This window comes from Pezoporus occidentalis, unplaced genomic scaffold (genome assembly GCF_034315485.1).
Source record: "Pezoporus occidentalis ecotype Australia unplaced genomic scaffold, CSIRO_AGI_Poc_V1 ctg308, whole genome shotgun sequence".
In the NCBI taxonomy this organism is placed as follows: Eukaryota; Metazoa; Chordata; class Aves; order Psittaciformes; family Psittacidae; genus Pezoporus; species Pezoporus occidentalis.
Window position 1 is genome coordinate 345509 of NW_026915030.1, and position 19703 is coordinate 365211.

General features: G+C 63.9%; 3 protein-coding genes across 4 annotated transcripts; all 3 read right to left on the reverse strand.

Annotated features, from left to right (window-relative positions):
* Window positions 1–2069: 2069 nt before the first annotated feature.
* LIF (LIF interleukin 6 family cytokine) lies at window positions 2070–5012 on the reverse strand. The gene is made up of 3 exons (XM_062627835.1): window positions 4897–5012; window positions 3210–3388; window positions 2070–3064 (listed from the first exon to the last, which is right to left on the reverse strand). Exons 1-3 carry the CDS (start codon window positions 4913–4915, stop codon window positions 2627–2629), a joined length of 636 nt encoding a protein of 211 aa, XP_062483819.1. The 5' UTR covers window positions 4916–5012; the 3' UTR covers window positions 2070–2626.
* Window positions 5013–9491: 4479 nt separating this feature from the next.
* LOC134168314 (uncharacterized) lies at window positions 9492–12375 on the reverse strand. The gene is made up of 3 exons (XM_062627837.1): window positions 12087–12375; window positions 11154–11290; window positions 9492–11017 (listed from the first exon to the last, which is right to left on the reverse strand). Exons 1-3 carry the CDS (start codon window positions 12121–12123, stop codon window positions 10556–10558), a joined length of 636 nt encoding a protein of 211 aa, XP_062483821.1. The 5' UTR covers window positions 12124–12375; the 3' UTR covers window positions 9492–10555.
* Window positions 12376–14617: 2242 nt separating this feature from the next.
* CASTOR1 (cytosolic arginine sensor for mTORC1 subunit 1) lies at window positions 14618–19598 on the reverse strand. Of its 2 annotated transcripts, none has more exons than XM_062627832.1 (9): window positions 19414–19598; window positions 19258–19328; window positions 17279–17472; window positions 17050–17179; window positions 16414–16540; window positions 15725–15838; window positions 15542–15624; window positions 15339–15433; window positions 14618–15253 (listed from the first exon to the last, which is right to left on the reverse strand). In XM_062627832.1, exons 1-9 carry the CDS (start codon window positions 19578–19580, stop codon window positions 15188–15190), a joined length of 1047 nt encoding a protein of 348 aa, XP_062483816.1. In that variant the 5' UTR covers window positions 19581–19598; the 3' UTR covers window positions 14618–15187. The 2 variants fall into 2 exon arrangements, with proteins under 2 accessions (XP_062483816.1, XP_062483815.1); XM_062627831.1 differs by having other exon boundaries at window positions 16414–16537; window positions 17047–17179; window positions 19414–19596.
* Window positions 19599–19703: the final 105 nt, after the last annotated feature.

Genomic DNA, 19703 nt, shown 5'->3' on the forward strand with positions numbered 1-19703 from the left:
CACCCCTTGAGTCCCCGCAGCCGCATCAGCGGTGGCTGCCCCGGGTCCCCGCCGGGCTGAGGTGCGTGTGTTCACATGCAGGTGGGCTTCCAGCATGCAGGACGTTTGCCGTACGGCAGCCATGGCAGTGATGGCCATGGGGACACGCTAGCATCCCCAGACACAGAGATGTGGTGACCTTGGAGTGGTGCTGGCAAGTGCTGCAGGACCTGGCCCTGCTGCATGATGCCCAAGCCAAATAGCTGGTGCTCACCCCTCCCGCTGCTCTGCCTGGCCCCATCCCTGTGGCTCAGGGGTGGCTGTATTGCTTTGAGGACACCTTATGTCGCGGTGCAGGCAGGAAATGGGTCCCACAGACTGGCTGCAATCCGGGCACCCTCCGGGGCAGTGGCACTGGGGACACCCAGGGTCCCTTCCCTGGTGGCAGGATGAGGTGATGGAAGAAACCCCCACAACCTGCCTGGTACCCACTGGGGGTGTTCCCCATGCGCCTCCTCTATGGAACAGGGAAGCTGGTGCTGGTTTGGGGCTCACATCCCACCATGAGCAGGGTCAGGATGGAGCTGGACACTGCTCCTTCTGCTGTCACCCATCGATCTGGTGTGGCACAGGGCTGCCCATGGTGGGACCAGTTTGGGGACAAACAGATGCCATAACACCTCCCATAGGAGCTGGGGGATGCTGTGGGCAGCCTGACCCCTTGGGGGAGAGCAAGAGGGGTTCGGTGGGGGGGTCGGGGACTTTTGCATCTTTGTGATGATTTTTGTTGGTCTGGGCTCCTCCGAGACACAGAGATGATCACACAGGATCTTAGCTCATCCGCTTGCTGTCTCATGCCTGGGAGGTTTGGCCCCAGGCCCGAGGGCTCCGGAGGAGGAGGAAAATTTCATCATCCTGCTCCAACGTCTCCTGTATAATCAGGCTCTTGTTAACCGATACAGCCCCGCCGAGCCACGCCGAGCACCGGGGCACTGCTGGAGCCTTTGGTGGTCTTGGCTATGGAGAAGCTTTGCTGAGCCTCTCCCAGGGCTGCCTGGGAAGCGGCTGGGACTTTATCTGACCCCCCCCAACCCGCACACACTTGCTCTCCTCCCTCTGCCTCTTCCCAGCTAGCTCCAGCGGTTCCCAGTACCCCCAGGCACTGCCAGAGCGCAGCTCCCTGCCCCGCCGTGGTGCCTGCGCTGCGATGGTCCCCATGCTGTGATGCTCCCCAAACCGTGATGCTCCCCATGCCGTCATGATCCCTGCATCACGATGCTTCCCGCACCATGGTGCTCGCCACTGCATGATGCTCCCCATTTCATGATGCTTCCCATGCTGCGATGGTCCCGACTCTGTGTTGGTCCCCACTCCATGATGGTCCCTGCACCAACATGCTCCCCACACCACAATGCTCCCCGCACTGTGATAATCCCCACACCATCATGGTCCCTGCACCACGATGCTTCCTGCACCCTCCTGGTGCTTTTGAGCAGCTGGGACATGTCAGTTTAAGCATTAGCCCCCCACCCCGCCTTCCCTAGAAAACGCCTTCACAGTCAGGCCTCCCATAGGAGATGGGAGAGGAAGAAGGAGCAGGGGGACAGGGGATGGTGACCCCCCCACCCACTGCGATGCTTGAGGGGTTATGTTGGCCCTGAGGGTGTTTCAGAGGAGCAGCAGAGGAGTTTGGGGGTGAGTTGAAGGGAACCCAGCAAAAGAGAAGCCGAACGGAGTCAGTTTCTGTTGGTTTATTTAAAAAAAGGGAGAGAGGGAAAAAAGTATAAAAAATAAATATTTAAATAGAATTCTCTCTATATATATTACCACAAATCTTATTATTAATTATTATTAATTATTATTATTAATAACATTATTAGAAGCCAGGTCGGAGCCCTCGGTGCACGCTGGGCTTTACCACCGAGGCAATAAATAACCCTCACAGCCCGCTCTGGTGCCAGGAGCGAGCCAGCGCCTCCTGCCACCGGCCTGGGGCCCGTCCCCATGTCCCCGTGTCCCCGTGTCCCCGCGTCCCTGCGCCGGGGCCATGTTCTGCTGTGCACAGCCCTTGGTACATTCAGAGCGCAGCTGCCGGCTCTGTCCCCAGCGGTGGCCTTGTCCCAGCCGGTGGGACCCAGCCCCGGCTGCCACGGCCACCCCGTACCCTCAGTTTGGCTCCTTTGTGGCAGAGCCCAGCCTCAAGGTGTGCAGGTCCCCGCACTCGGTGTCCCCAGCAGCCGCAGCATCCCGGCGTCCTTCATCCCAGCCCTTTTTCCCAGGGCAGTGGAGGATTTGGGGCGATGCTCGGGATGTCCATCGGGTCCCTCTCCAGGATGGAGGACACCGGCTGTGAGGGACAGAGTCTGGCCCTGCCGCCAGCCCCTCACAGCTCCCCACATGGAGCACGGGAACAGCTGAGATGCATCCCAGGACCAGCCCGCGCTGCAGCATCACCTCTGGGATGCGCTGCCTCATCCCGCTGGATGCCAGCCCCAGCTCTGCTCCGCCCGGGACACACCAGGCTGCAACGTTCACCCCAGCAAGGGGCAGATAAAGGCCAGAGGTCGGTGGGGCCAGCGCAGGGTCCAGGGTAATAAATAGGAGTTGAGAGGCGGCCGGTGCGGGGCAGAGGAGCCGGGGCAGGTGCTCACGGGGGGCTGAGGTGAGGTAGGAGGATGCGGGCGGCCTGGGCGATGACCTGCACGTACTTCCTGAGCACCTGGCAGCCCTGCTGCTTCTTCTTGAAGGTGCTCTTGCCCTTGGAGCTCTCCCCGTAGCTGACGTCCACCTGGAAGACGTTGTAGTTCTTGCAGAGCAGGCAGGTGAGGTTGGAGATGAGGCCCCGCGTGGTCTTGGTGGTGTTGTGGAGCCGGTCCAGGAGCTCCTTGGCCGTGGGGTTGAGCTCCTCCTGGTCCCGAGTGATGTTGCCGAGCGAGGCGTTGAGGAAGGCGAAGAGCTTGTACATGGCCACCATCACCTCCTTCCTCTCGCTCGTCCGGTTGACGCGGAAGGCGGGGAAGAACACGCTGCCGGGGTTGCAGAGCTTGTCGGTCTCGCTGCTGAACGGCTCTCCCTGGCACTTCAGCTGGGAGGAGAGGACACCGTCATCCCCGTGTCCCCTGCCCGCCCCCCCCCGGGCACCTCCTGCCACCGTCCCCAGCCCTTCCCATCCATGCACAAACAGCCCCAGGGGTGGTTTGGGGACCACAACCTCCCCGAGCAGCACTTACATAGAGGCTGAAGAGGTCCTGAGCGGTGGCGTTGAGCAGCGCAACCTGCCTGCGGGTCTGCTCCTGCACGTTGGAGCGGCACAAGCCATGGCCCGGGCAGCCGGGGCCGCTCACCAGCAGCGCCCGCCCGGCCACCGGCCGCCGCTGCAGCAGGAGCAGGGCCACGAAGGGCACGACGCCTGCGGGGAGAGAGGCAAGAGAGAGGTCACGGCGGGGCCCGAGCCGGTGGAGGTCCCTGGGCACCGCAGAGCATCCCCTGAGCATGTCCCCAGCCTCCGGGCGTGCAGCCAGAGTGGGGCCGCATCCTGCTGGGGCCGGGGGTCCAAGGCAGACCCCACGTTCCCATCCCGGCCGTGCAGAGGCTCCCATCCCGCTGCCATGCCCCTCACCTGCCCCCCGGCAGGCGCTCTCCCGCCTCCCTTCCCGGCGGGGCGCCCCACGGCATTCCCACATTTCGCAAGGGGCCCGGTGACGACCTGTTAGGTTTGATCAAATCTGCAAAGCGCTTTCCCTCTCCGTTATCCCTGTCCCGGCGCTGCGGGAACAAGGCCCCACCCCGGCCCCGGCTGACTCACCGGGGGCGCCCGCAAGGAAACCTGCCTCCGGCAAACCCTCCCTGCCCGCTCCAGCCCCAGCGCCTGCCTCAGTTTCCCTGTCTGCGGAGCGGGCAACAGGAGCCCCCGGGAATGATGCTGCAGCTGCCAGAGACACGAGCCAGGAGATCCCTGGATGCGGAACAAGGAGACCCTTGAGCTTCTGGGTGACCCTGGTGAGAGCGGGGTGCTCCAACCCCACAACCCTGGGGACCCCTCGAAGCAGAATCCCTGCTCAGGGAGGCCCAAGCGCCTCCGGAGCACGGCATTCCCAGCGCAGGGTACCCCAGGATGCCAGCACCGGCTGCCCTGGATGCGTCCCCAGCCGAAGCTGCCCGCACTTGCCAGCGCCTCGGCCACTCCGGGTAATTCAAACCTTGTTCTATTTACCCTGCCCAGGTGGGAAAGGACTTACCTGGGCGTGATGAGATTCCCGGCCCACCACCGGGGGACCCTCCCTCCCTGGTTTTCCCATGGGATTCAGATGCCCTGACCCCCCCCCCAAGCCCCTCTCATTGCATCCTCCCCTTGCCCTGGCCGCTGCCCTCTGCCCACTTCACATGTGCCAGGGGATGGACTGGGGGGGGGGGGGCGGGTGGGTGCTGCCCTATAGGACCCCCCAGCACCGCTGCTGGGGCAGCATCCGCTCCCTGCTGCACTTAGCATCCTCCCCATGGCTCCAGCGCTGCGGGGCAGCGGCGGTCCAGAGCACTGGGAGCCGCAGAAGGAGGAAAAGCAGGAGGGGGGTGGAAAAGTATAAAAAAGCCCAAAAAAGCCCCAAAAGAAAATTATCCCCCCCCCCCGTTTTGGGTTTCTTTCCCCGTTTCTTGGCCGCGGTTCCAGTTATATAAGTGTCCAGATGTTGGCTGCACCGCGCCAGCGCCGCGCTTCGCTCCCGGCTGCCAATTCCCAGAGATGCTCATCCCGGGGGAACGCGGCGTGGCGGGAGCCCTGGCTCCGGCTCTGGCAGCGGCGGCGACCCGGGACCCGCCTGTGCCCGAGCATCACCGGGGAAAGAGGAGCGGGGGGAGAGGGAAGGAAGGGTGGGAAAGGGGGAACAATCCCCCCCCACCGGAGCTGAGTTTTCTTTTTACCTGCCGGCACGAACTTCATTGTGAGCCGCGTCCCGGGAGCGACTTAATAGGGATTGGTGTTGGCAGAGGGAGTTTTCAGAAATTCATGTTCATACTGGGGGACTTCTCGGGGTTTATATACCGGTCCGGCAGCCAGCCTGTGTTGTAAGAAAGGGGAGGAGGGGGGGACGCGGGGGGGAGCAGCACCACTATCGTTACTTCTATTGAAACTGAAAATCAGGAAGTCGAGGGCTTTGGAAATCCTGAATGATTCTTAGAAATAAACTTCTGATAAAGTTGATGTCACCGGGATTGCGGCTTTGGGGGCTGCTGCCTTTTATTTTTCAATCCTTTTCACGCACGGGGCCGGGGAGGTGCTGCGGGGATGTGGGTGGGAAGGGAAACGGAGGGGGGGGGGGGGGAATGGGGATTGCCCCCGTCCCGCAGGGAGGCCAGCGGCCGCACGTGGGGTTCGGGGGTGTCGCGGTGCCGCTGTCGAGGCGCGATGTGAGCACACGGGGCCGTGAGTCACGGAGCCACCAGCACTTTCACCCCCGGGGCCCCCTCCCCGGGATGGGGCTTCCCCGGCGGCTGCAGCATCAGTCGCTATAATGAAGGGGGGATAAAGATGACTTGGGGGGGGGGGTTGGAGGGGTAAAAGGTGATGTCGGGGTCCCCCGAGGGGTGCGGGAGCCCCGCTCACAGTGAGGTGGATGCGGTGGCATCAGTGTCCCCCATCCCGCCATCGGTTTGTCCCTTTGGGCACCAATGTCAGGAGTAAAGGGTGGGTTTTCTGGAGGAAAAAGGACAAACCCACCCAGGGGGAGAGGCTGGGCAGGCCCCCCCCCCCCCCCCCATTAACCCCTCCATCCCCACTGCCTGCGCTGGGCTGGTTGGGAAGGTGCTAAACCCAGTATGGAAATGAGCACCTGAGCAGGGGTCAGCCCCTGGTGGGGTCCTGTGGGATGAGGGTGCTGTTTGCGCCCCGGGTTGGGTGTAAAAGGGGTTAAAGGGGATGTTGCTCTGTGGATTTTGTGTGTGTTTTCTGCCTCAGAGGGGCACGGCCCAGCTGAAACTTTGGATCAGGTTTAGCAAGTTTGTGCCCTGGCAGCGTGAACCCGCCGGTGACAGTCGAGGAATGGTGATGCAAGAGCCACCACGACCCCGGTGTCCCCCGTGTGGCACCCCGAGGGGACACCAGGACCCCCCTGTGCTGGCCGAGGGTGCTGGGCACGTAGCTGCTGCCTGCCTCAGTTTCCCCATGGATGAACCAGGTTTACCGGTGGCATTGGTGCCCCACAGCCCATTTCAGCCCAGTCTGTTCTTACTGGGAAGCCCCCGCAGCCCACGCCTGGTTTCATTGGGATGCAGTGAGCAGCACCTCAGTTATTGGCAGAGAGCTGATGCCTGATGGCACTTCATTAGCTCGGGAATGGGTGTTTCTTAATGAACAGGGAATGTTCTCGGAGCGGCTGTGTGCAGGGATTGACATTTGCTGCCCATTCCCACAATTTCCTCAGCCCAGGGCTGCTATGAGGAGCTGGGCAAGGATTTGGGGGTTCGTTTGTAATAGTTTTCATGGCAGGGTAAAAAGGAGGGTTCTCCCTTTAGAGGGGAGGATGCTCCAATAGGAAAACCTGAATCCCTGGTCAGGCCAGGCTGGACAGGGGAGATGCCCAGGAAAAGTCCCCTTTCCCAATCACTTTGGTGGCAGAAATGTCCCTACGCAGATCCCGCAGGGATGTGCCATGGAAAGGTGGGATGCGGGCGAGGGATGAGGTGCTGGCATGAAGGGAACCCGGTAGGTCCCAAGGAGAAGGGGCTGGTTGGGAAGTGGGGGGAGCCCTCCCCATCGGAGGGAGCAGAGGGAACCTGGGGGTGCCCCCGGGGTGTCCCCAGCTTGGGGACCCCAGGAGCGGAGCTGGAGGCAGGGCGGGCAGGAGGCAGTGACCGAACGCTGCCGTGCTGCTGTCCCCACCATGCCCAGCCTGCCCAGGAGCATGGGCACCAGCCCAGAGCGTCCCAAGGCCACCTCTGTCCCCCCCCTCCCCATCCCTGTCCCCATGCTGCCCCCTGCTGCCCCAGACCAGAACTAGACACTCCCCATCCCATAATTACCCCCCTCGCCCCATCCCCACAAGGAAATGTCCCCTTATTCCCACCCTAGAACTTACCCCCATCCCAGACCTTTCGTCTCCCCATCCCTGAGTTGCCCCCTCCATCCTCATCCCGTAATTATGTGTCCCCCCAATACCCATCCCAGAACTGCCCCATCCCATAATTGCCCTCCTCCCCCTGGCCCTGTCCCCAACCCCATCCCATCCCATCCCAGACTCCCCTCCTGGGTCCCCTCTGGGTCCCCATCCCGTGCTGTCTCCATTTAGGGTTATGGGGGGGAACCCCAGATTTCTACCCTGGGGGCCAGGGTTGGGGCTGCACGGGGGGGGGTGGGGGGGGGTGGGGGTTGGGATGCCAGGGGAATGAGTCTGGTGCCTCCCCTCTGAGCCCCACTGGTGTCACCCCCAGGCACGCATCCATCCCAGTGGCAGGTCCCTGTGGCAGGACCCTTGGGGACTATGCCCAAGGGATGTCCCCACCATGGGGTGGCTTTTCCCATGGGATGGGCGCTGGGGTCCCCCTGCCTGTCCCCATGGAGACCTGTGGGCTGGCAGCAGCCCTGGTGACAGCCAGCCCCTCTCTGGGTGTCCCCTCACCCCCCAAGGGCCAGTCCCGGGGGTCACGTACCTGCGCCCTCCCCTCCGCAGCCCATGCACGCTGCCGGGGTGCAGCGGCGGGTGGTGGCACCGTCACCTGCAGCGTGGCAAACCGGCCCGGGCTGCTTCATGGTGACATCGTGGCCCCCTCCTTGTGTCCCCAACGGCAGTGGTGCCAGCGCAGTGGCGGCCGTCCCGGTGCCGATGCTCCCTGTGACTGAGCGAGGCGGTGCCGGTGCTGGGCAGCCGCGGGCACCGGCACACGGCACCGGCACACGGCACACGGCACAGGGGGGAACAAGTGACTCCAGGGCCACATGACCTGGTCTCAGGGTTTTTGACTCAGCGGTGGCATCGGGTGGCCGGGTCCCCGCGGTGGCCACAGCAAAGGGAGCTTTGGTTTAGCTGCTCCAGGTCACTTGCAGACCGGGCTGGGTGACATGTGGCACATGGGTTGTGCCCCACTGCCACATGGCACTTCAATGGTGTTGCCAGTCCATGCCATGAGATGTGGTGCTTTGCCACGTCACATGCCATGTGCCACACAGCGCCATGTGCCACACTGCGCCGTGCCATGTGCTGCATCCTATCATGCGCCGCATGTTATCGCATGCTACATCCCACCAAGTACCACATCCCATCATGTGCCACATGTCATTGCATGCTGCATCCCACCAGGTGCCACATCCCATCATGTGCCACATGTCATTGCATGCTGCATCCCACCAAGTACCACATCCCATCATGTGCCACATGCCATTCCATGCTACATCCCACCAGGTACCACATCCCATCATGTGCCACATGTCATTGCATGCTGCATCCCACCAGGTACCACATCCCATCATGTGCCACATGTCATTGCATGCTGCATCCCACCAGGTACCACACCCCATCATGTGCCACATGTCATTGCATGCTGCATCCCACCAGGTACCACATCCCATCATGTGCCACATGTCATTGCATGCTGCATCCCACCAGGTACCACATCCCATCATGTGCCACATGTCATTCCATGCTACATCCCACCAGGTACCACATCCCATCATGTGCCACATGTCATTGCATGCTGCATCCCACCAGGTACCACATCCCATCATGTGCCACATGTCATTGCATGCTGCATCCCACCAGGTACCACATCCCATCATGTGCCACATGTCATTCCATGCTACATCCCACCAGGTACCACATCCCATCATGTGCCACATGTCATTCCATGCTACATCCCACCAGGTATCACATCCCATCATGTGCCACATGTCATTCCATGCTACATCCCACCAGGTACCACACCCCATCATGTGCCACATGTCATTGCATGCTGCATCCCACCAGGTACCACATCCCATCATGTGCCACATGTCATTGCATGCTGCATCCCACCAGGTACCACATCCCATCATGTGCCACATGTCATTGCATGCTGCATCCCACCAGGTACCACATCCCATCATGTGCCACATGTCATTCCATGCTACATCCCACCAGGTACCACATCCCATCATGTGCCACATACCACTGTGCGCTGCATCCCATTGTGTGCCCCATGTCATCGCATATTGCATCCCACCAAGTGCCACATCCCATAGTGTGCTGCATCCCATGCCATGCCACGCCATGTGCCAGGCCAGGTCCCAGCTCATGCTGCACCATGTGGTTGGGCAAGGACACCGGAATACAGCCCCTCTCTGCCCACAGACACCTAGACACAGGGATATCGGGACACCAGGATACCAGGACACAAGGACACCAGGACACAGGGACATCAGGACAGAGGGACACAGGGCCCGTGGGCTGATGTCAGCGCTTTATTTCCTGTGCCATTACACAGACCCGGGCTCTGCCCTTCTCACAGTACCAAAATATAGTGAAACCCATAAATAAACCCTCATCACGTTCAGTTGATACAAAATAAGATTTATCACAAAAATAGATATTTATATATTAAAAGCATGTCCTTAAATATCTCTTCCCACTGTGGGGACACATTAAATTAACACCAGGAGTCAATAAATACAAAAACACACAAATAATACAGTATAAATTAATGGGGGGGTGAGGGTGTGCCACCACCCAGTGTCACAGTGTGGTGGCTGGAGCCCAGCCCCTGCCTGGCACAGCCCGAGGGGCCTGGGGACACTTGAGGGTACAGGGACACTGAGCAGAGAGGGATGAGCCTGGGTTCTCCCAGGACATGGGGATGCTGAGAGCACAGGGACATCATGAGCATGGGGACACCCAGAGCATGAGGACACCGTGTGTGCAAGAGTGAGCACAGAGGCGCAACACAGGGACAAGCGCAGGGACACCAAACACAGGGGGACATTGAGAGCATAGGGATGAGCCCAGGGGTGAGCACAGTGACACTGAGCTTGTGGGGACACACAGCTTGATGGGACGCCAAGGGCACGGAGCTTGCAGAGACACGGAGCGCACAGGGACATGGAGCTTGCAGACACGTGGAACACACAGGGACACCAAGCTCCCAGGGATGTGGGGCTCATAGGATCCCACTCCAAGATGCTCTCAGGGGCCGGCAGCCCCAGCGCAGGCGGGTGCTGGCTCTTAGTCAGGCTGGGTCACCAGACCCACTGAATCACTGGAAACTCCGGCAGAGCTCAGTGACAAGGACCAGCTCCATCCCGCCGCGGTGGCACTGGGGACACCGGAGCGTGCAGCTCCCCACGGCACCGGAACGTGGGGCAGGAGATGGGGGAGCTGCTGGGAGAAGAGCGGGGCTGTCCTGCAGCCGGGCGAGCGGTGGCACGGGGACAGCTTGGTCCTCATGGCAAGCTGAGGTGATGGGAGCTCCTCCGGGCACGCCGGTGTCCTCACCCCTGCGAGCTTAGGGGGTCCCCATGGTGCATCCCGGCCAGCCGGAGAGTGTCCACCGCAGGGAAAGGGATGGGTAGAATGGAGATGATGGAGATGATGACACATGGACACCTCCAGTGGCCACGCTAGGAGCGTGCAGGCAGCTGCGAGCCCCGGTGTGATCTCCGCTTATCCCGGCGCGCTCGGGCTCGGATCCGAGCCTCCAGCTGGGCGCTGAGCTTGGCCATGAAGCGCGCGTAGCTCCAGAGGAGCCGGCAGCCCTCCAGCTTCTGCCGGAACACCCTGGTGGGTGCCGTGGGGCCGGGCGCGGGCCGGGGGCCGGGCCGGGGGGCCGGGAAGAGCCCGTCCAGGTTGTTGAGGAGCCCCCGCACCTTCAGGTGGGTGCTGGCCAAGCGGCGCAGGATTTCGGCACCGGGCGGGTTGAGGTCGCGCTGCTGCCGGGTGATGTCCTGCAGCGCCCGAGCCATGCGGGCCATGGTCCCCCGCAGCCCCCGCAGCCCCCCGGGCCCCAGCACCGGGCCCCGCAGCCACTCGGGAGGGTGGTTGGTGCGGCAGAGGTGGTGGAATGCCAGGCGCTGGTCCTCCTCCTGCTCGGGGTGGGAGGGAAAGGTCAGGGGGGTGGGATGGGAACAGAACGGGGACATCCCCACACCCCCCCCAGCGCTGTGTGCCCCCCCGTGGAGGGGACAGGAGCGACCCCGCACCCTGGGGACGGGGACTCACATAGAAGGTGAAGAGGTCCTGCGCATCCTCGGCCATGTGCCTTACCAGCGCCTGGATCTGCTGCAGGGTGGGGGGCTGCAGGGACCGCCCCCCCTGGCCCGGCACCGCCCAGAGGATGAAGAGCCCTTTGGTGACAACTGGGGAGGAAAAGAAGCGTCAGGAGGGGACACTGGGGCATCGCTGGGTGCAGGGAGGGAGCCCCTTGTCCGTGCCGGAAAGGCACAGGCTCACTGGTCCCTGTGCCACAGGGAGAGCTCAGCCCTGTGCGCCCATCACCTCAGCATCAGGTCTGGAAGCAGGAACAGCTTGTGCCAGGCACATGCAACCATCCCCTGTGTCACAGTCCCCAGTCCTGCTGCAGGGACGAGCCCCTGTGCTGAAAGCTCGTTGAGGACCCAGCAGGGAGCAGGAAGATGAGGACAAGAGTGGTAAAGATGCCACTGAGCAGCCACAGCGGTTACCCCAGCAGCTGCCTGTCACCATGGGCCACCATGAAGGTGGAGACAGCGGTGACACCCCTGGATCTGACCCCTTGCCTCCAGCTGGATGCTCTCCTGACCCCACTGTCACCCATGGCTGTGTGCCGGCAGTGGCCTCAGATGCGCTGGACCAGCACCCAGCACCCAGCGCTGCTGCACTTGAGGGGCTGCAGGGTCTGTGCCAGCAACCAACTGACTCAGCCATCAGTCCCCACACTGACCCCAAACCATGCCCCCTCCTGCCCACCCCCTTCCCCGCGCACAAAGGGACCCCCACGGGATGCCCATCCCCGTGCTCCCACGGGGGGTGGGATGCACCCGTCCCCTGCCCGCACCCTGGGGAGGTGACACAGGCAGGGCACAGCCTGGGTGACACCAGCAGCCCCCGATCACTGCCCTGAGCCCCCCCAACGTGAGCCCCACGGGCAGGCGAGGCCCGGCAGCAGCCACGTACCTGCCAGCACGCACCAGGGCCGCCCGTCGCTCCGCATGGCCGGGGCAGGGTGTTTCGGCGCGAGTTCACTTCCTTCACTGCCGCCGATGGGGAACTTCGCCTTTTAAAGAGCACCCATTGCCCCCACCTCCGACCGGGGCACCCGGCCCCAGCGGGGAGGCAGCGGGGAGCGAGGCCGTGCCCCGGGGCCAATGAGCGGCAGGAGGAAATGATGCTGCCCGGCCAACGGGCTCGTTCTTCGATTCAGTTCCTCGAGGGAGTCCGTGTGGGTCCCGCTGCTCATCCCGGAACCCCAGGACCCGGCTTCCTGGAGAAGGGATGCTTTGAGTCACGCTGGTTTCACTGCGCGGCACCCAGTGGGGTGGGTGAACCGAAAGCAGCCTCAGCTGCCCCAAAACCCAAATGCAAAAGAGCGCGGCAGCGGCGGGGCTGGCACCCAGGGACGGGGGTGCCACCATGTGGGGACACGCATGTCCCATCACAGGGGTCTTCCCATAGTGGGTCCAGTCATGGGAGCTAAATCCTGTCTGGATAAGGAGGGAGGTGGAAGCCTGGGAAGTTTGTAGCATCCTGGGATGCCCAGGGACTGCACTGTGCTGTGAGCTCAGCCCTTTGAGCCTATCACCCTGGCATCAGGCCTGGAGGCACAAACAGCATGTGCCAGGCGCATGCATCCATCCCCTAGCCCATAGTCCCTGGTCCTGCTGCAGGGACAAGCCAATCCCTGTCCAAAAGCCTCCTGGGGACCCAAATGGGAGGGGAAAGTTGAGCATCCCAGCATGGCCACGGCACTCAGTGATGCTCCAGAGGATGCTCCATCCCTCCACCCATCTGCTCCCAACGACCCATCCCTGTAGGTGATGGCTTTGGGTGCTGGTGGAGTGTGGCTCAGCCCCTCTGCCCAGCAGCACCCATGGGTGCCCTTGGGGAGGAACCACATGCGGCGGGTGTTGCCCAAGGGCAGCGGAAGCGTGGTGCGGGCAGCGCTGCCCTCACTGCTGCGTCAGCCTTATGCAACCACCATGGGAGAGCCCAGCTTGCTCAGCACCAGCTCCAGCACCACAGCAGCACCCACTGCAAACAGCCCCCGTACCCCCGCCCCAGCTCCCCTTTCCCAGCACATGGAGCCGGCTTTGCCTGCTCCATGAAATGGGTGATGGGATCAGCTCTTTGGGACACACTGGGCTCTGTTTTGGTGCCACCAAGTTGCCGGTGTGAGGAGAGGGAGCTTCCCCTCGCCAGACTTCCACCCTGGGAGGGCTCGGTGGTGGCACGGGGGGGACTGCCCAGGGATAACGTCTGCTCCAGGCGGAAGCGCGCCCGTGACTCACCCCAGGGGGAAGAAGCGCTCTCTTTTCCCTGAATTTCCCCCCCCAGGCACCCGCAAGCTGAGGAGTCCCCAGGGCAGGACCTGCCTCCTCCTTCTCCACGTGTCCCACAGCAGAGGTGGTGCTGGGCTGGGGCTGGGGGGCCGGGACCAGGAGAGCATCCTTCTCTCTGCACATCTGTCTGTAGGAGTTTGTCCATCTGTCTAGACAGCCCCTTGCCATCTGTCCGTATGTCCACCTATCCATCCATGCACCCATCTGCATGTCCACCACCTGCCCACCTCTCCATCAACCTGTCTGTCTACCTGTCAGCCATACAATGAATCAACTGCCCATGCATCCGTGCATCCACTCATCCATCCATCCACCTATCCACCAATCTATCTGTGTGTGTCCATCCATCTATCTATCTATCCATTTGTCCATGCATCCATCTGTCCTTCCTTCTACACATCCATCCATCCATCCATCCATCCATCCATCCATCCATCCATCCATGTATCCATCCATCCATCCATCCATCCATCCATCCATGCACCCATCCATCCATGCACCCATCCATGCACCCATCCATCCATGCACCCACCCATCCATCCATCCATGCACCCATCCATCCATCCCTCTCTCCATCCATCCATCCATCCATGCATCCCTCCCTCCCTCCCTGTCCCTGTGGACCCTCCAGCATGCGCGCTGCCGTGGCAGGACCCCAGTGCTGTGCCCGGGTGAGCAGGACCCTGCAGGCAGAGCAGCGCAGTTCACACCCACCCTTCGCTCCCCTTCGCTCCCCATGGCTGTGACCCCCGGGGCAGGCGGGTGGCGGGGCCTGTGCAGCCGCAGCAGGGACAGGAACAGCGCCGGTGACCGCATGGGCCGGGGCAGTTTCCTCATCGTTGGGCACGTCACCGGCGTCCCATGACAGGGGACGAGACAGGAAAGAGGAGCCTGAAGCCACCGCAGGAACCCGGCGGGAGCTGACGTGGGGAGGACACGGCAGGGACCCTGCTGCTGCCTGGGGCAGTGGGGCTGGGACCGGAGCAGAGCTGGGGTCACCCCCAGCCCCACTGAGCTGCTCTCAAAGAGGTTTCCAGCACCCAAAGCAGAGGGCATTGGAGCTGACCCCATCACTGGGCGCATGGGGGTGCCCCCCCGTCACTTCCGTTCCCATCCCACCCAGTGCCCCCCCCCAGGTACGTGGCAATGAAAATAACAGCTTTTATTGACTCCTCAATAAACTCCGTGGAAATGCAGCTTGGCAGAGCTGGGGTCACCACGACAGGCGACAGCCACCAGGGAGGGGACACCGGGCCCCACTATGGGGAGCTTTGGGATGCCAGGGGGAAGCCCAGCTCCAGGGAGGCTTTTCACCAAGAAGGGGCTGGTCCAGGGGTGCTCCAGAGCATCACGGCCACTTCCCACCCAAGGGGACCACCCGTAGGGGCACACACGGGTCATGGGGACACATCCTGGGCTGTCACCCCCATCACTGCTCTGCGGCATGTCCCCTCCATGTCCCCTCCTCCAGCAGGTCCCTGGGGACATCCGTTCTCCTCCTGAGCCCCCTAGCAGGGATGGAGGCATGGGATGGCACAGCAGGACCACTGTCCCATTGCCATGAGGCCACCGGGTCCCCACATCCCCAGCAGGCAGGGAGCGGTGCTGCACCCGCCTCTGCCCCACACCATGGGGAGCCTTAACATTAAAACTAAGGAATACGTGGGGTGAGGAGGGGCAGGGGCACCCCCCCAACCCCGGCATGGGGACAACCGGCCACTATCTACTGCTGTCCTGGCGCTGCTGCAGCAGCTGGATGACCTCGGCGATGCCCTCCTCAGGGACCTGCCGGGGGGGGGAACGGGGTTGTCAGCCCCATGGGGACACCCCCAGGGCGGTGGGTCCCTGGGGAGGGGGGTCAGGGGCTCACCAAGGCGTGATCGAAGTTGAAGGTGCTGATGTAGTACGCAGAGATGTCGGCAGCAGCCAGCGGCTCCGCGATCTGCGCCACGATGCCGCACTCGTCTGGGCAGGAAAGGGGTCCCCATAGAGCGGTGGCCTCGGTGCCATGGGGATGCACAAGGGGAGCGTCACCCCAAGGGCAGGCCAGGGGAGGATGGGGACGTGTCTCACCAAAGCCGAGGGGCTGCCCCCCGATCCGCACCATCCGCCACAGCTCCCCCGTCGAGCTGGTCAGCAGCAGGTCACTGGGGAACCTGAGAGAGGGGGGTGCGGTTTGAACCCCCCCTTTCCTGGGGTTCACTCAGCCCCCGGGGGGGGGGCAGAGGGATGGACACCCCCAGGGACAGCACCCACCGCTTCTGGGTTTCGGCGTCCATCACGATGGAGATGTAGCCATCGATGAGGGAGAAGGCGAAGAAGGTGATGGAGTCGAGGTCCGGGCTGGCGGCGCCAGCCTCCCGCGGGGGGCTGCAGGGCAGGAAAAGGGTCGTGGTCCCCAAAATGAGGTGGAAAGGGCTCGGTGGTGGCACAGGGCAACGTGTTGGGTGAGCTGGGACTGGGGAGCTGGGGGGGGCGGTGATACCCCAGGGTGTGCAGCTCGCACAAGGGCTGGGTTGGGGACAGGGGTGACACCAGGACTTAGGGCATTCCCACAGCGCTGCAGTGGGTCTGAAGCAGGAGGGTGCCCCAGGAAGGGCCTCATCCCAGGGGACACGGCCAGGAGCATCCCCTTGCTACGGCACCATCGCCACCAGTTTCATAACCCATCTCTCCTGCTCTGCTGCAGTGGGGGGCTTGTCCTTGTGTTGCCCTGGGGCTCCCACCTCCCATGGTGGCAGTGGGACACACAGCAGCCACATGCGGGTCAGGAGGGTGAAACCAGGTTGCAAAACACACCCAGAGCTCGAGAAGCCCCTGGGAGCAAGGGGAAAGGGAAACTCGTCACTGCAGCTCAGGAGGCGCAAGGGTGAGTGGATGGATGGAGGGAGGGATGGGTGGCACTGGGCAAGAAGCACCCACCACGTCCCATTGCCAGGACCCACCTGTGGGAGTAGAAGAGGACGTCGATGAGCATGGTGGCGATGGCGGGCAGCGTGTCGGGGGCCACGGTCAGGATGCAGAAGCGGGTCTGGGGGCTCTGCACCGGGTGCAGTGTGGGGCTGGCAGCTGGGGGGGGGGGAAGAGGCACCTGTCAGGTTGGGGACAGGCGCGCAGTGCCACCGCGTGGCCACCGCAGCCACAGCCCCACATCCCTCGGGGTGCCGGCTCCAGGGCATAAAGGGGCTGCAGGAAAGCTGGAGAGGGGCTTGGGACAAGGGATGTAGGGACAGGCCAAGGGGAATGGCTTTAACCTGCCAGAGGGGAGACTGAGATGAGCTCTGAGGCAGAAGCTCTTCCCTGGGAGGGTGCTGAGGCGCTGGCACAGGGTGCCCAGAGAAGCTGTGGCTGCCCCATCCCTGGCAGTGTTCAAGGGCAGGTTGGACACAGGGGCTTGGAGCAAGCTGCTCTAGTGGAAGGGGTCCCTGCCTGTGGCAGGGGTTGGAGCTGGAGGAGCTTTAAGGTCCCTTCCACCCAAACCAGGCTGGGATTCCCTGATGTGGGTACCACTGCTGGGAGCTGGAGCACCTCTGAGGGGACCGGGTGGCCCTGGTGGACATGGACCCGGTGTCACTCACCCAGCTTGGGCTTGAGGAACCCATTGCTCACATCCTCGCAGGTGACGGGGACGCATTCACCGCTCTCCTCCTTATAGATGTCAAACTCCCCGGCCAGTGTGTGGATCACCACCGGCAGGTCGCGCTCCCGGACCTGACCAGGGGACAGGATCAGGCCCAGCATCACCACCAGCACCAGCTGGGGCCAGAGGGGTCCTCACCCAGCACCCCCATGGACCAGCCCAGCGCTCACCAGGATGAAGTCGGTCTGGTAGGTGGAGAGCATCAGCACGGAGACGTGGTGCTCGGCCAGCGGCGCGATGACCGAGCGCGCGATCTTGGTGACGCCGGTGGCCTGGCAGCCGGGGGGCTCGCGCCCGTTGGACACCACGCTGAGCACCAGCCACGTCGAGTCCGCCACCTGCATGAACTCGGAGGGCGGCAGCTCTGTGGGGGGACGGGGACACCGGGGGCTGTGGCCACAGCACATCCCCTCCTGCACGCCCTGCCCGGGACACCTCACACTGCTCCTCAGGGGCTGACAAGGTGGCCGGGGGTGGCAGGGCAGGATCAGGCCCAGGTGTGGGGCTGGAGGTGCTGGTTGGGGGGCACAGACCAGCCCCATCCATGAGAAGAACCAGCATCACGTGCAGGGATGAGCAGACCAAGCCTACAGCACCCCAGTGCCAGGCCCCATCTCTCCTCTCCACAGCAGCACCCCAGGGTGGGTGCAAGGGGGTGTTAGGGTGCACTGCACCCCAAAACCAGCATTACTGGCTCATCCCCTGCCCCCCAGCAGTCCCCAGCACCGTAGCAGGACACAGGGCACCAGAGGGGATGAGGGAAGGGACATCCGGTTGTGTCCCCCCATCACCACCACTGCTCCCACCCCCTGCCCAGGAGGGGACCTGGCACTGCTCGGGTGCCCCAGGACCCATCCCTGAGCACCATTTCCGCACCCCCCAGCACTCCCAGGACATGGGGGGTGGCCACCCAAGGGGTCTCCAACCCCCCCCCCCCCCCATGGGACACATGTGAGCCCGCCGGTGCCCCAGCCCCCCTGAGAAGACAAACTCATGGCACGAGTGGGGATGGGGAGGTCACCCCGGGGGGGTCCCCATCATGGGGCGGGCTCCGCACCCTGTTCCCGCTCCGTGGCTGGGGCAGGGCGGGAGCGGGGCCGGATCCAGGCCCTCGGCGGGTGTTCCCAGCGCCTGTTCCTGCGCAGGAAGCGCCAGAACAACCTCGGCTCCGGCCCAGGGCTCCGCGCTGGGGCCGCGGGGACCTGTCCCAGCGCCGGCCGCTAAATCGCTTTCCAACACCACCCTGGCCCGGGAGGGGGGGGGGAACACCCCGCTCCTCGCGTCACCCCCCCCCGGTGCCACCCTGTCCTCCACGGGGATAGCGGGGCGCAGCTCTCCTGTGGGGGCCCCGCAGCGGGGGGGCACTGGCACCCCCAGGCTCGGGACACACACACGGAGCCGCAGGGCCACCGGCTCGGGAGCCATTGTTCGGCACTTCCCGCCCTCCCCTCGGGATGGGGAACGGCTGTGGACAAGCCCCGCAATGGAACAATTCGGGGGGACGGGCTCGGGGGGGGGGCAAGAGCCCGGCCCCGCGGCCCCTTCCGTGGGCAAGGAGGTGGGAGCTGGATCCGGCTCAGCGCTGCCCCTGCGGCGCAGCCGAGGGGATGAGCTGCGGCCGGCCCCGGTCCGGGCAGGAAGGTTTGGGTGTGGGACGGCCGGGCGGGACCCGGACCCTCCGGCGCAGCGCATCCCGTCGGGCCGGTACCCCCGGTGGTGAGCGTGAACACGGGCTGGGTCACCCGCATGGGGACGTCACCAAATGACACATCCCGAGAGGGCGGCGGGGCCCGGGTGGCTCCAACCCCCCTGTAGGACACCCCGAAACCCGGCCCCAGCTGTCCGGCAGCACCCCCGGGAGGGCTTCCCCCCCCCCCCCCCAAGTCCCAGTGGGTGCAGAATCGGCCCCCGAGCACCGCAGCTCTGCCCGGGCAGTGGCCGGGCAGGCTGGGACATCCCCAGCGCAGGCGCCAAGGGGATGGGAGCTCCGTGGCCAAGAGCCCCGGGGATGGGCACGCTCCCAGGGAGCCGCTTTAGCAGCCGGGACTCGCTCCCTGTGGCTCAGGACCGGAGCGTTGCTGCGCTCGGGTGGGCTGAGAACGTGGCACAACTCGTGTCAGCGGTGCCCGGCGGGGACACGGCGCGGTACCTTGGAAGCCCTCCTCGTCCAGCATGATGGTGTAGTCCTCGGGGGTCTCCGTCAGGCTGAAGAACTTGCACCTGAAGAAGAAACCGGCGCTGCCAACCCCGGGGCCGGGCACCGGAGGAGGAGGAGCGGGGTCGGGGGGGGGAGGAAGGTCGGTACCTGCAGCGCTGGGGCAGGAAGAGCAGCTTGAGCAGCGGGTGCGTGTAGAGCCAGAGCCCGCGGCGGGCCAGGCTCAGCACCCGCACCCGGTGCTCCAGGATGTGCAGGTCCATGGCCCCGCAGCACCGGGACCCGCCGCCGCCACGGCCCAAGCCCGTCCCGTCCATGGGGCGGGGACACGGCCGGCCGTGCCCATCGTTCCGCCCATCGCCACGCCCCGGCCCCGGTCACGCAGGGACCGGGCTCATCGCGACCCCAAACGCCAACACACCCCCCCCCCCCCCCCTTCC